The 14,378-nt window shown below is 42.6% G+C and overlaps 1 protein-coding gene across 1 annotated transcript in view; it reads right to left on the bottom strand.

Annotated features, from left to right (window-relative positions):
• The window catches only part of castor1 (cytosolic arginine sensor for mTORC1 subunit 1), a 52,565-nt gene that overhangs the window by 6,259 nt on the left and 31,928 nt on the right, over positions 1-14,378 (bottom strand). The window contains exons 6-8 of the mRNA XM_034170890.1: positions 8,670-8,786; positions 5,945-6,027; positions 165-259 (exon numbers count right to left, since the gene is read on the bottom strand). Coding sequence (XP_034026781.1) covers positions 165-259; positions 5,945-6,027; positions 8,670-8,786 — 295 coding nt within the window. The remainder of the gene's footprint in view (positions 1-164; positions 260-5,944; positions 6,028-8,669; positions 8,787-14,378) is intronic.

Genomic DNA, 14,378 nt, shown 5'->3' with positions numbered 1-14,378 from the left:
TATTATTCTGAACACTACTGTACATTTTGCTCAAGGAAAAGAGAAATTTAAAGAAGACACTGAATGCTCAATATTACCATGACGTTCATGTCCACGAGGACTGTAAGTACACTTCTGACCACAACTGTATGCAACTGCGTCACCAGACTAAACACCACACTCACCAGAGCATGGTCGAAGCTGAAGGTACTGATGTAATAAGCGGAGATGTTGCTGTCAGCCAGAGGGCGAGAAATCTGTGCAACAATACCACACTCATCTACACAAACAAACACAAAATGAAATAAAATGATACAACACATCGGGGTTAAAGGTCACAAACATCACATGATATTGTGCTATGTCATTGATGATCACTGGCTTCAGTGGAAGAGCATGCTTCTTGAAGACCATCATGAGGTTTTCTGTCTTGTCTGTATGCAGGTTGTTGAAATATGTTTTCCACCATCTGCAGGTGTGAATTTTCATTGTCAGTTGTCAGTCTGAGAATGATCGAGTCATCTGCAAACTTAGAAGATGAGGTTGTGGTCCAGTGGAGAAGTGCAGTCATGTGAGCAATGAGAACAGTTCTGGACTGGGTTGTGGTGAAGACTGTGACCTCTTTGGACATCCTGCTGTCTAGCCTAACCCCCTGTGGCCCTGTTTATCAGGAAAACCCGCATCCAGTTACAGGTAAAGTTGGACAACCAGAGTTCTACCAGCTTCATTACTAATTTTGTGGGCCATACTATATTAACCCCTTAAGATTTTGATGCAACCTATGTGTGCTTGCTTAAATGGTGCCTTCCCCTACGGTCACATTAGCGACAAGCGACAGAGGCAAAGCGACTAGATGCCATTAATCTTCAATCACAGTGAGGGTTTTGCTGCAACAAGAGACAATTCAATTTTTTTCAATTTATTTCATTTATATAGCACGAAAACACAACAAAGTTGTCTCAAGGTGCTTCACACAAGTAAGGTCTAACCTTACCAACCCCTAGAGCAAGCACACAGGCGACAGTGGTAAGGAAAAACTCCCTTGCAGAAGAGGACACCCACGCTCCTCTCTGGATGGAGCCGCACCTCAAACAGAGATAAAAAAACAGAATCAGGTAACAGAAAGATAACAAATACAGTATAATTTGTCAGCATCAGCAACAAGAAAAACAGAAGAAATACTAAAGTGATTGCCAGCCACTAGCCCTAAGCTTCACTAAAAGACCCAGAACTTAGATAAAGTTGAGGCCAAGGCCAGCTCTCTTTACTAATAAAATGAATTTAAAAGGGTAAAAAGCATAGTAACATACTATGCCAGTATATCAGCCATATGAAAGGGAAAATAAGTGTCTTAAGTCTGGACATGAAAGTCTCTACAGAATCTGAATGTTTTATTGATCATTCCACAAAGCAGGTGCACAATAAGAGAAAGCTCTGTGACCCGCAGACTTTTTAATTCACCCCAGGGATACATAGTAGTCCTGTACCCCAAAAATGCAGAGCCCGGGGCGGTACGTAGGGTTTAATTAGGTCAGCTAAGTAGGGAGGTTCCAGTCTGTGAACAATTTTATAGGTTAGTAACAGAACCTTATAATCTGATCTCACAAGGACAGGAAGCCAGTGAAGGGGCACCAAAATGGGTATAATGTGGTCAAACTTTCTGCTTCCTGTCAAAAGTCTGGCAGCATATTGAACCAATTCGAGACCCCTGATGCTGGACTGCGGTAAACCAGAAAACAGAACATTGCAGTAGTCAAATCTAGAAGAAACAAATGCATGAAACAGGGTCTCAGCATCAGCCATAGACAGGATGGGATGAATCTTCACTACATTTCACAGGTGGAAGAAGGCAGTCCTCGCATTATCTCTAATGTGGAGGCCAAAGGACTACGTAGGATTAAAAATTATCCCAAGGTTCCTCACTTTGCCAGTGTGATGTATGATACACGAGCCTAGGCTAAGCGTTAACTGGTCAAATTGATGCCGATGTCTCACTGGACCAAGAACCATCATTTCAGTCTTATCAGAGTTTAAAAGTAGGAAGTTTCTAGACATCCAATGTTCATTATGCCATGAGCTAGGTGGGGCCAAAATAGATGAGATGGTTGCTCGAACAAAATAATCCAAGATGGCGGAAAACACTTCGAACAGCTGTATTTCTGTATAAATCTAATATGTTTGATGAGAAATAGACACTTCTAAATCTAAAAACACTGTTTTTGTAACCAGATAACACCTCTGAAGTGATTTGCAAGACATCTTACCGAGGTGTTAGCATGCTAACTAGCAATACAGGAACATTACTCTGAAAGACGTTGGACTGAAAGAAACCAACTGTTTTCATTAATGCTGCGTTTACACATAACGACAGCACGTCACGAATGCCACAAAGTACACATTCTTGGCCGATGATCACAAATGTGATGATTCAGGGCAGAGGAACTGCTGCAACCTCTTACCATGCGTTACGATTAATGGCATGTGTTGCTGGAGAATTATCAGGAGCCATTAAGCACGGTGAAGAATAACGTTCCACGTTGTTGCGTAACAAGCGCATGGTTAGTTCTGTCACATTGTGAATGAGGCGAATTGTCTCCACACACACACACACACACACACACACACACACACACACACACACACACACACACACACACACACACACACCTATATTCATCCAACCATCAGCTGCTGAACAATTCAGATCACTCCAGTTTTTCCCCAACAGCCACAGCAGAAGAACTTTGTGACTGCATGCTTCGTTGGGCTCTGTGCCATGGAGTAGCGCAGAGAGGAGAAGACAGAGAGAGCCAGATGTGTGGCTTCACGTGGCTCTCGTCTCGCTCGTTTTCTCAAACATCAGGCACATGCAGCAGGTGGAACACCTGCAGTAGTGCGCTGAGGAGCATTGGCACGAGATTTTAAGATGACTTGGCATCACTGTCCTTCTTCAGTATACTGCAGCAATGAAACTGAATGCAGTGCAGCAGGGTTTAATTGTGCGCACGTCAGAGAAGAATGCTGTCACGTTCTATTAAGGATCATCACTAATCAAGACGGATCAATACACTCAGTTGCGACCTCCACGGCATGAGACGAAATGATGGTGCTGCTTGACATTCATGGAAGATTTTTTGACAGCCAAAAACATGCTCCATGAAAATCACACACCAACACGTGCCATTAAGAAACCTATTCAGATGCGTTAAGTCACATTAAGAATGTCAGAAATGTGCCAAGAATGACGCAAATATGACATTCGTAACGCATCTTGCCTATGTGTAAATGCACCTTAAGCAGTCCAGCATGAAGGATAAACTATTGACAGTGTTGAATTTTTCCATCCTTTATAAGTTATCATTAAACATTGTGCACGTTAATGCCAAGTAACCACAAGCTGGCGACACCCCAGTAAACGTCCATCAAGCAACAAATGCCAATTGCTTGTCGCCCTCATGTGTAATTAATGTGACCGTAGGGATTGATCTTAATGGGTTAAATGGTTAGATTGCAGTCTATAAATGAAATGGATGTATGTGTTGCAGGTAAATTTCCAGCTGTTCTGTGGTGGGATGGAGGGCCAGAGCTACTATATTGGCCCCATAACTATTGGGGCAGTAGGTAAACTGCAGTAGGTCAGTAGTTTGTGGGATGTAGCATCAATGTACTTTCGAATTAGATTCTAATCTAAGGCCACAGTAACTCTAATAACCATCTACAGTATAACCAACTTCTGCACAACAGCATTGCTGAAGGCACAACATGTCACATGTAGAAACAGATGGGATACAGCAGCAGAAAGCTATATTCCTGTCAACTAAGAACTGAGGCTACAGTGTGCACGGGCTCGCCACTACTAAGCAACGGAGGATCGTAATAACATTATCTGGTCTGATGATGATCAGCTCCTGAGGTTAGAATGTGGCCTAAATGACCTGAAAACTTGGATCCATCCTGCCTTTGATCAATAGTTCAGGCTGGTGTTACTGGTGTGGCAACTGTGACACCGTAATGTCTATATGGACCAAAATATCTCACAAACATTTCCAGCACCTTGTTGAATGTATGTCAACAAATAAAGCAGTTCTGAAGCAAAAGTTGGTCCAAACTGGTACTAGCAAGATGTATCTAATGAAATATCCAGGAATTGTGTGTTAGAGGGTTTATTTTATTTTTCTGCAAGTGTGTATCCTGACTATAGCACATAACTGTGTCAAAAAAATTCATACATTTCTTTTTCATCAAAGTTTTTGGTGGCATGAGGACCTTGCCAGTCAGTTTTTGCTTAGTTTCACCACAAGATGGTATTTGTGTGCAGCCGGAGAAGGTTTTAGAGACATTTACAGACTACAAGGAGCCCCACAGAATTTAATACAAGGGCTGTCCGTAAAGTATAGGTCCTTTTTATTTTTTTCAAAAACTATATGGATTTCATTCATATGTTTTTACGTCAGACATGCTTGAACCCTCGTGCGCATGCGTGAGTTTTTCCACGCCTGTCGGTGACGTCATTCGCCTGTGAGCACTCCTTGTGGGAGGAGTCGTCCAGCCCCTCGTCGGAATTCCTTTGTCTGAGAAGTTGCTGAGAGACTGGCGCTTTGTTTGATCAAAATTTTTTCTAAACCTGTGAGACACATCGAAGTGGACATGGTTCGAAAAATTAAGCTGGTTTTCAGTGAAAATTTTAACAGCTGATGAGAGATTTTGAGGTGATTCTGTCGCTTTAAGGACTTTTCACGGTGCGAGACGTCGTGCAGCGCTCTCAGGCAGCGTCATCAGCCTGTTTCAAGCTTAAAACCTCCACATTTCAGGCTCTATTGATCCAGGACGTCGTGAGAGAACAGAGACGTTTCAGAAGAAGTCGGTTTCAGCATTTTATCCGGATATTCCACTGTTAAAGGAGATTTTTTTAATGAAAGACGTGCGGACGGGTCCGCGCGTCGGGACGCAGCCGACGCGGCGCGGCGGCACAGGAAAAACACCTCTGTGTTGATAACCATTTGTTAAAATCCAGTTGGCTTTTGATGGCTTTCAGTGGAGTGAGTATATGAGAAATTGTTTATCAGCTGGAGATGTTCCAACTTGTCCTTAAGGCTTCCAGCAGAGGTGTTTTTCCTGTGACGGAGCGTCGCGGCGGCTGCGAGCCGACGCTGCAATCCGCCCGCACGTCTTTCATTAAAAAAATCTCCTTTAACAGTGGAATATCCGGATAAAATGCTGAAACCGACTTCTTCTGAAACTTCTCTGTTCTCTCACGACGTCCTGGATCAACAGAGCCTGAAATGTGGAGGTTTTAAGCTTGAAACAGGCTGATGACGCTGCCTGAGAGCGCTGCAAGACGTCTCGCATCGTGAAAAGTCCTTAAAGCGACAGAATCACCTCAAAATCTCTCATCAGCTGTTAAAATTTTCACCGAAAACCAGCTTAATTTTTCGAACCATGTCCACTTCGATGTGTCTCACAGGTTTAGAAAAATTTTTGATCAAACAAAGCACCAGTCTCTCAGCAACTTCTCAGACAAAGGAATTCCGACGAGGGGCTGGACGACTCCTCCCACAAGGAGTGCTCACAGGCGAATGACGTCACCGACAGGCGTGGAAAAACTCACGCATGCGCACGAGGGTTCAAGCATGTCTGACGTAAAAACATATGAATGAAATCCATATAGTTTTTGAAAAAAATAAAAAGGACCTATACTTTACGGACAGCCCTCGTATACTATGATTCACTACACCTGAGCAGTACAGAGCTGTACCTCCGTGAGGGGTTTAGCTGCACCACCTGTACAATATCAAAAATGTTGAGCTGAACTAATTTTATAAATCAGCATTTGATTAAATTTGGCAGGGGAATTGATTCCAGAAACAATACTGATTGAACCATTTAAATGATTCACCCTCTTGAATTGTCTCTCAGAATATTAAGTGAATACACTTGAACATTGTTTGAGAGGAAAAGTGATTACCAAAGCCCAGAGGTTGTCCTCCGATGCGTACCATCCTCCACAGCTCACCAGAGCTGCTGGTGAAGAGAAGATCAGCAGGAAACCTAAAAGTGCAGATCAACATCAAGCACTGATTACTGAGCCACAGTCTGCATTTCTAAGAAATACAAAGGAAAACCCGCTTATTTTAGAAACATCAATCTGACGCAAGAAAAATGACTTTACTTTGTTGGTGAAAATAGCACAAGAGACTGAGGAGGAAGCAGATGTGAAAAGTCAGCGCACACAATTTAAATTTAACCTTTATTGAACCAGGTTAGTCCCATTGAGACTGAGATCTCTTTTACAAGGGAGACCTGGACAATTATAAAGTTTCCAATTGACCTGCATCCAAACACCTGCATGTGTTTGGATGTGGGAAGAAGCCGGCACACCTGGAGAGAACCCACACAAACACAGGGAGAACAAGCAAGCTCCACACAGAAAGGGTGGGAAGTGATCCCACAACCTTCTTGCTGTGAGGTAATAGTACTACCCACTACACCACCATGCCGCCTATGTCAACATTCAATTCAATTTATTTCTGTAGTGCCAAATCACATCAAATTTATCCCAAAGCACTACACACGGCTAAGGTCTAACCAAGCACACCGGTGTCGCAGACCGAATGGTCCGCCCCTAAATAAATTGGTCCGCCTTTTGCATCTGCGCATGCGTCATTTCGGACCACAGCAGCACATCTGAGACGGAGTGTCTTCACCCAAAGCAATCAAATGGATTAATGTGATTAGTAACCATCAGATGGCAAGGTAAAACCTCTTAAATCATTCTAAAGTAAGTTTTAAGCAGAAACTCAATGAAATTCTGTGACGCTTTGAAATGACCGACGCGCAGTGAACACATCAGCTAAGCAGCTCGTTTAGCTGTAGTGTTCTGATCACTTCTGCCACCTTTTATGATGAGATAATGCTGAATTTATGTGGAAATAATTGTTGTACAAAAGCTTCAGATATCTGTCACTGAGATAGATGATGACTGGATTGCAGTCTGAAGCACAAACGAGGTGTTAATCCATGAACCACATCATCCGGGGACCAATTTTTTAGGGGGACCGTTTGGTTACCGACACCGGCAACAGCAGTAACGAAAAACTCCCTCTGTTTTTTTATTATGATTATTGGAAGAAACCTCGAGCAGACCAGACTCAGAAGGGGGAACCATTTAATCTTGCCATACTACCTATAACAAAATAACTAAAACAAACATGCTCATAACCACCAAGGAGCAGAATAGGGGTCAAATGGGATACAATTTGGGCAATGAGCTGGGGCTTTGGTGTGCTCATGTTGGTCCTGAAACTTGGTCGGATGCTTGTTTTACTAAATTTAGATAGATGAGTTGTGCTCAAAAGTTTTTTTGGGGGTGCCATTTTTAGAGAATATGAATGATAACACAAAAACTTTTTTTCACTCATCGTTAGTGGTTGGGTGAAGCCATTTATTGTCAAACAACTGTGTTTACTCTTTTGAAATCATAATGACAACACAAACTACTCAAATGAAGCTGATCAAAAGTTTACATACCCCTGTTCTTAATACCGTGTGTTGCCCCCTTTAACATCAATGACAGCTTGGAGTCTTTTGTGGTAGTTGTGGACGAGGCTCTCTGATGGTAAAGCTGCCACTGAATATGTTTTGGACTTTGTTTACATCAATTACAAAGAAATACAAACAGTATGGCACTTTATGGTAAATCTGCATGGAGTAGACAGTTCTCAAAAACTGAGTGACTGTGCAAGAAGGAGAAAAGTGAGGAAAGCCACCAAGACGATGAAGAAGAAGAAGATGGATAACTGGTGATACAAAATGCAAAGCTTGCACTGTGCAGAATTTCTCCAATCACAGCCACATAAGCCCATAACTTCTCCTGGGTTGTCTGGGTGTCTTGGTGGCTCTTGGTGCCCCCCCTCCAAAAAAAAAAAAAAAAAAAAAAAAAAACTTCTGCCAGGGTATGAAAACTTTTGAGCACAACTGTATGACCAGAAACCAGTGACATTATTTTATCCCATCAGACCATTGTCCAAAATCTTGGAAACCTTTTGAGAAATTTCCTTCAAAAGTACTACGACATTAGCATCTATAGCTCCAGTGATGTGACTCATGTTTACCTAGTGGAAACTTAATTTGCTTCACCTGCTGATAATGTGTGGTGTGACCTATTGCAATGATTCCACTGTGTTCCATAACTTACAAATGATTGTAGAGTGTTTGCCAAATGTACAATTTCAAATTTTCTACCCCGGAAAATCTGTAAAATGTCTAGAGTAGAACTGCACAGCAGCCATTCCACGCAAGCTGTGTGTGTGTGTGTGTGTGTGTGTGTGTGTGTGTGTGTGTGTGTCTGTCTATCTTTCTTCAGAGACAAGCTGGTTTCATACATTTGCTAAGAACAGCCCTGTCAGGATTTCTATGCTGCCTGACATCCATGCCAGAGCAGGAAGAACAACATCTTCATTCCCATAAAACAAACACTCATCTTCATTTCACATACTAGTAATTAGAACTACTGTCCTCTATTTGTTTGCCATTTATCAAATGAAGAGTAGAATGTGCCACAATAATGAAATGATCAGAGGTTGATCAGACTCTTTATGCCAGTTATGACTATTATTTTAAATACTGATAGTGAAGGTCACTCTGGGATGGCTCAAACAGATATAAGTAGGCACAGTGTGACAAAACCTTACTGTTGTTGAGCCTCTGTGTCCATCACCAGTGAGATGTAGCCATCGATGAGGGAGAAGGAGAAGAACTTGAAAGAGTCCAAATCCTGGCTGGGAGGTGACTGTGCACTTTCTTTTGGACTACAAAGGAGAAAACATTCAGGGAGACATGTGTTCAGCTACATGGATTTAAAAACACTGTTGATATCGTAATAAAGTGTCACTTTACTGCAGTCGGCTTTTACAAAGCATAGTTCAGTGATTTTGACCTTTTGACCCCAAAAATCAATTGACTTCTTGGGGTCACCATGCCCAAGGGCCCCTTCACACATAGTGCAAAGTTTGTACGAAGTGCACACTTAGTGCGCATGGTGCAGGAATCGTGTGCAAACCGTGTAATGTCGTCCCTGCCACCAACGCCTAGTACACCTGTTGCTACAACTATATGCGCACACAAGCGCCTGAAAGAGTGTGCGCTGTGCAAACCCATCACACCCTCTTGCAGTAGGTGCGGGCCAAATTCCAAGTGACACACACCAACACGTAACACCACTCACATGGCACTTAGAAAATGTGTGGCCAGTTGCACTCTTCGCACGACAACAGATTGCAGACAATCACTGTTGTACTGCTGTGAAATTTGTCTAAGTTCTCCACGAGTGTGATTTTGCAAACACGCACAGTGACACGTGACACACTGTGTGCTCCACTCACGGGAGGCGTGGCTTCCGACAGCAGCAGCTGTGGTCATCTGTCATTCTGGACAGTCCAGCTACACAACACCTACTGTGCTTGGACAATCTTGGACTAACAACTGTCCACTGTGAGACAAGTGTGTCTGATTGCTGTATTTACGTGGAAATAAATAAAAACATATATTGCGACAAGCTGCAGCAAGCGAGCGCGCGCACGGAGCGGACACTGACAGCTCCCCAGGTTGAAACGGACCGTCAGATAAGAACCTGCAGCAGGTGATATGACCGTCACGTCACCCATGTGAGCTCTGTTCCACATGACGCGGTGTCTGTGCTGTGGAGCGCCGTCCACAAGACACCCGTGTGGGGCAGAACACACATGCAGCCGACTGGAAGCACCAGACCAGTAGATGTGGACATGATCAGAGCACACTGCTTCTCATTCATGTCATTTCTTGACTGTATGTCTGTGACCACGGGTCATCACCAGAGGAACAGACGGATCATATTTGTATTGCTCGCTTGATAAATGTGGTGTTTTATATGGTGTGTGACTTAATTTTTTTTTTTTTTTTTGTGATACTTCCATGTCCTTCCTGATATGAGGTGGCTTCCCACAGTTTTCAAAGAACAGCTCTGTAGCTGGTAAAGTCTCTGGCTGCTGATCAGAGGTTTTGAAAGGCACGTGTTCGCATCCTGGGTGGTGTGGTTTTTTTTTCCTTTTTTTTTTAATTATTCCACATAAGCAGTGCGATGTGGTCCCACAGGTACCAGCTGGTTTTTATTTTATTATGTATTCCACATAAGCGGCGCAATGTGGTTCCACACATACCAGCTGGTTTTTATTTCTTACATATAAGAAGCGCCATGTGGTGCACCTGTCACTGTTTCTGCTCAACGGACACCGGCATGTGCATGAACTCTCAGACTGGGTTGATGCATGCCTGCCCGTTGGTGCGATATTTCGTGCATGATGTTTCGTGTACTAATTTCGAACTGTTTTGCGCTGTTTCACCGTTTTCGTCAAAACTTCGCACTGTGTGTGAAGGGGCCATAACACATGCATACCTGGTGACAATTAGGAAGCAAGTTATTACTGAGACATTTTACATTTATAATATTTTGTTGTGTTTTGTATTATATATTTTCATGTTTTGTATTTGCTGTACTGTCCAAAAGTTTGAAGTTAATTCTGGCATTCATCAGGGACGTGTTCTGGTGCCTACTCTATTTGATGGTTGCATTGACGGGATGCTGGGTAGGGTTGTGGAGAAGAGTGGCTTAAGTGCCTTTTAGAATAAGGAATGATTCAATGACTTTGAGGCCAATGCTGTGATCTTGGCACAAATTAGTGGATGACCTGATATCAATAAGGAGACACAAATGAGGGATCATCACTTGCATAGCACAGAAATGTGAACTATGACATTTTGACCATGTGGTACATTTCTCTGGGTATGATCCAGCACCTGTGTTCTGGATCTTTAAGTAACTACCTATTTGACACAGAGTCATTCTAGCAGTACCCAAAGATACCCCGAAGAGACCTAGCACCAGAAACATCCAGTTGTTGTCTTAGGTCATCGGTTAGTGTCTAAGTCTCACAACCATGGACAGGGAGTACCAGAACCCTGAAGGCTTTGACCTTCATTCTCCTGTATTGGTATCAATGTTGCCAACCACTTCTGTCCAGAAACCCTGTGACTCCGTAACCTCTTCCAGGGTGACTCTTTACCTCAAAGGCAGACCCAGAGACAGGAATGTCTCTGCCGAGAAATGTGAAAGTCTCCACAAGCCTGGATCTTATTTTTGATCCAGGACAATTTGCAAACCCAGACACTCCGACCTCTCGGGTGCTGCAGCCTGGTCATCAGTTCTCCCAGATGCATATAGGAAAAAAATTGACCCAGAATGCTTTGCATCATCAACATCTGTTTGTTTTGTTTTTTTCAGTCAGCTGAATTTTCAATCCCATTGTTTACAATGTCTGCCGTCTGCATTTTATTTTTACATGTCTAATGTGAGGTGTGTCATGTGTTGGTGTTTACAGATAAATGTGCTTTTGTAAAATATGCAATTTTTATTTGTAAAAAAAAAAAAAAAAAAAAAAAGCCATGTTGTAATTAGATAACCATCTGATATAAACGGTGTCAAATAGAACACTGCCAAATACTGGTGCCAGTGTGAGTTTTGGCCCTTTTTCAGCTGATTTTTCATTTGTGTGAGAATTTTTTGGATCGCACTGAGTTTCAGTTTAATCATGCATCCTGCATCGTTTAGTATACATGGAGTAACGAGCTGCGTTTAACATCTCACGACCACCTCCTGATCGCCGATCGTATGGTCAGAAGAAAATCAAACCTGTTTGATATTCTTCTGCCTGTGCAAACACCGCAGAGCTGTCTTGTAATTTTTATTTTTTTTTTTTAACTTTGACGTCTCCCATCGAAGTTTGAAAAAAAAAAGCATCTGTTTATGTTTTGCTTCTGGAAACACGAGTCTGACGTGTGGTTTTTGAACATACAATGTGTGTGAGAACATAAATTGGGTGCTCTGAACTTTTACACTGTGCGGTTCTGTGGTACAGTACCTGCCCAGCTTGAGTATGAGCACTGCCATGAACACTACTGGCCAGTAGATGGCAGTAGAGACCTTGAAAACTTGCCAAAACAAAATTCCAGATAATCTGTGTCTGCTACTTGCTATGTTTAAAATGCGTGGAATTTAATAAAAGCAAATACAAAAACAATGTCTATAAACCCAGAGAATATATTCATGAGAGTTTTAGGCACTAGAGATTAATGCTGATGTCCTGATCAGAGTGTCTCAAATGCATTCTCCTGTCGTGAACATACTGAGATTACCCTATCCTACCCATAATGCACTGCTGGGCACAGCATGTCCACACTAAAACCTTAAAAATTAGCGCATTACTTTAAAACTAAAACATATCTGATATTTTCACTTTATAAAACTTCAGAAGTGATGTTAATTTAAATAACTTGTCCGAAATAAGTTTGGTTAAAATTTGAATCATAAGTTAAAAATGTATGCCTCTAGATGACTTGCGTGATATTGGCCACATATCAGTATGGGGTTAAAAGAAATGTTTTTTGTGACCAGTTGTCCTTTGACTGCAGAGAATAGAGCAGTTCCTTCTAGAACCAGCTCTCCTTTGTTTGTAGAGGGTTTACCATGTTAACAGTCTAATGCCGCGTTCACACCGGGCACGACGCGAGCGACAGGTTGCCATGTAATCCCTATGTAAGGACGCGTTTTGGCGCCAAGTCACACAGCGCGACAAGATGGACGTGAATGAAGTGACATGAGTGAAGCGATTGGCGCGTTTGTGGCGCGATATTGCGTCGTGTCATGTCACGTTGCCCTCCTCCCCAAGTTGAAAAATCTGAACTTTTTCGTCTCGTCGCGCCACGATGACCAATCAGGGACTGAATATGTAGTGACGTGGAGATCTCTGGAGTTTGACTGAAGATGTGAACATGTCCTGTCTCTAGTAGCAGTCTGTGAGCAGGACTTATGTCTCTTTTGTCCTTTATTTCACAATTATGACAGAGTTTTTGGAGCGAGCAGCAGCCCCACAGCAGGGGGAGCGGAGTTTCTTTCTCTTTTTACTTTACGTGCACGCACGAGCGAATCGTCCATGGAGATTATTTTACTTATTAACTACACAGATGTATAATAAAACACATGGTGACTGGTTTCTAAACACAATTATGACAGAGTTTTTTGAGGAAGAGTGAGCAGCAGCCCCACAGCAGGGGGAGCGGAGTTTCTTTCTTTTTTTTTTATTGTTTACATGTGCGCAGTGAACGGGACAGGAGGTCCTCAACTGGGTTCTGCAGAGGCTGAAAGCGGCCGTCATCCAGACACAGCTCCTGCAGCAAATGATGATACTCCCCAAATTGGGAACGTCTCATGACGTTTGTCAGCTTTCCACAACAACTCGCTCCGTGTGATCAAGGTCCGTCATATTAACTTGACTGAGAACCGGAGCCAGCGAGCGGAATGGAAGCTCCTCCTCTTTGATGACGCACTGGGGCTAATTTTCACAGTGAAAGCAGAGCGACACACCGGGCGATGGTGGTGCGTCCGTCGCCACACGACCCCCACGAATTTGGGGCGTCTGGTCGCGCCCGGTGTGAACGCAGCATAAAAGTTATCGGACAAAAATTTATCTGAAGATAATTAATCCGATAATGGTTTTCAAAGTTATCTGAAAAGATAATCAGATAATGAAAACTTTATCTTCGATAATTATCGGTTATCGGATTATCGGAAGTGTGCTCACCACTGATGTCAGGTTAGCATCTCAAGAGGACAGCTGTGATATGGACACGGCACTTTGAAGCAGTTAGCATTGCTATTAGCAATGTCTATACTTACTGGCTTACTGACTGTGGCAGGACAAATTAAAGAATCAAAAGACACAGAGGTGACAATGGCAATCAGATGTTTGAGAACGAGTAGAACTTTGAAATATCAAAGCCCCATGAAGCCAGAAGCAGCGTCAGACAGCAGGATGATATTTTCAGTGACTGCTGTGCGCCGCTTAAGAAGTAAAATCAGTGGGATGCTGTGTGTTGGAAGGTATGCAATTACTAGTTACTTAATTTGTCCTGTCTTTTTACACTTATTGGATGTATTTTTAATGCTGGTTGCACCAGTTACAGCACAACCAGAAAAAGGACTGACTGTAAATCTCTTTAGAATAAGGTAAATAATAATAATTATGTGCCCTCTATGGAGGCCTGGATGTGAGTATATATGGTAGGGAGAATGAACAGCACATCATGGCATCACCCATAAAGTCAAAGTCAACCCTTCATCATTGACAAAGTCAACCCAAGCTGCTGAACAGAGTAGCAGTCAGTATACATCCCTGAAGAGAGCCAGAATTCAATTCAAACTTCTGCACAATACAGCAAAACCAAAACATATAATACAAAACACACCAGAAGAGATTCTAAATGCAAACGCGATTAATAATAATATGCAAATGCTGCCATCTTGTGTTTCA

This window comes from Thalassophryne amazonica, chromosome 5 (genome assembly GCF_902500255.1).
Source record: "Thalassophryne amazonica chromosome 5, fThaAma1.1, whole genome shotgun sequence".
In the NCBI taxonomy this organism is placed as follows: domain Eukaryota; kingdom Metazoa; phylum Chordata; class Actinopteri; order Batrachoidiformes; family Batrachoididae; genus Thalassophryne; species Thalassophryne amazonica.
Note: the sequence above shows the minus strand (reverse complement) of the source record. Positions and strands in the feature narration are given on the sequence as shown.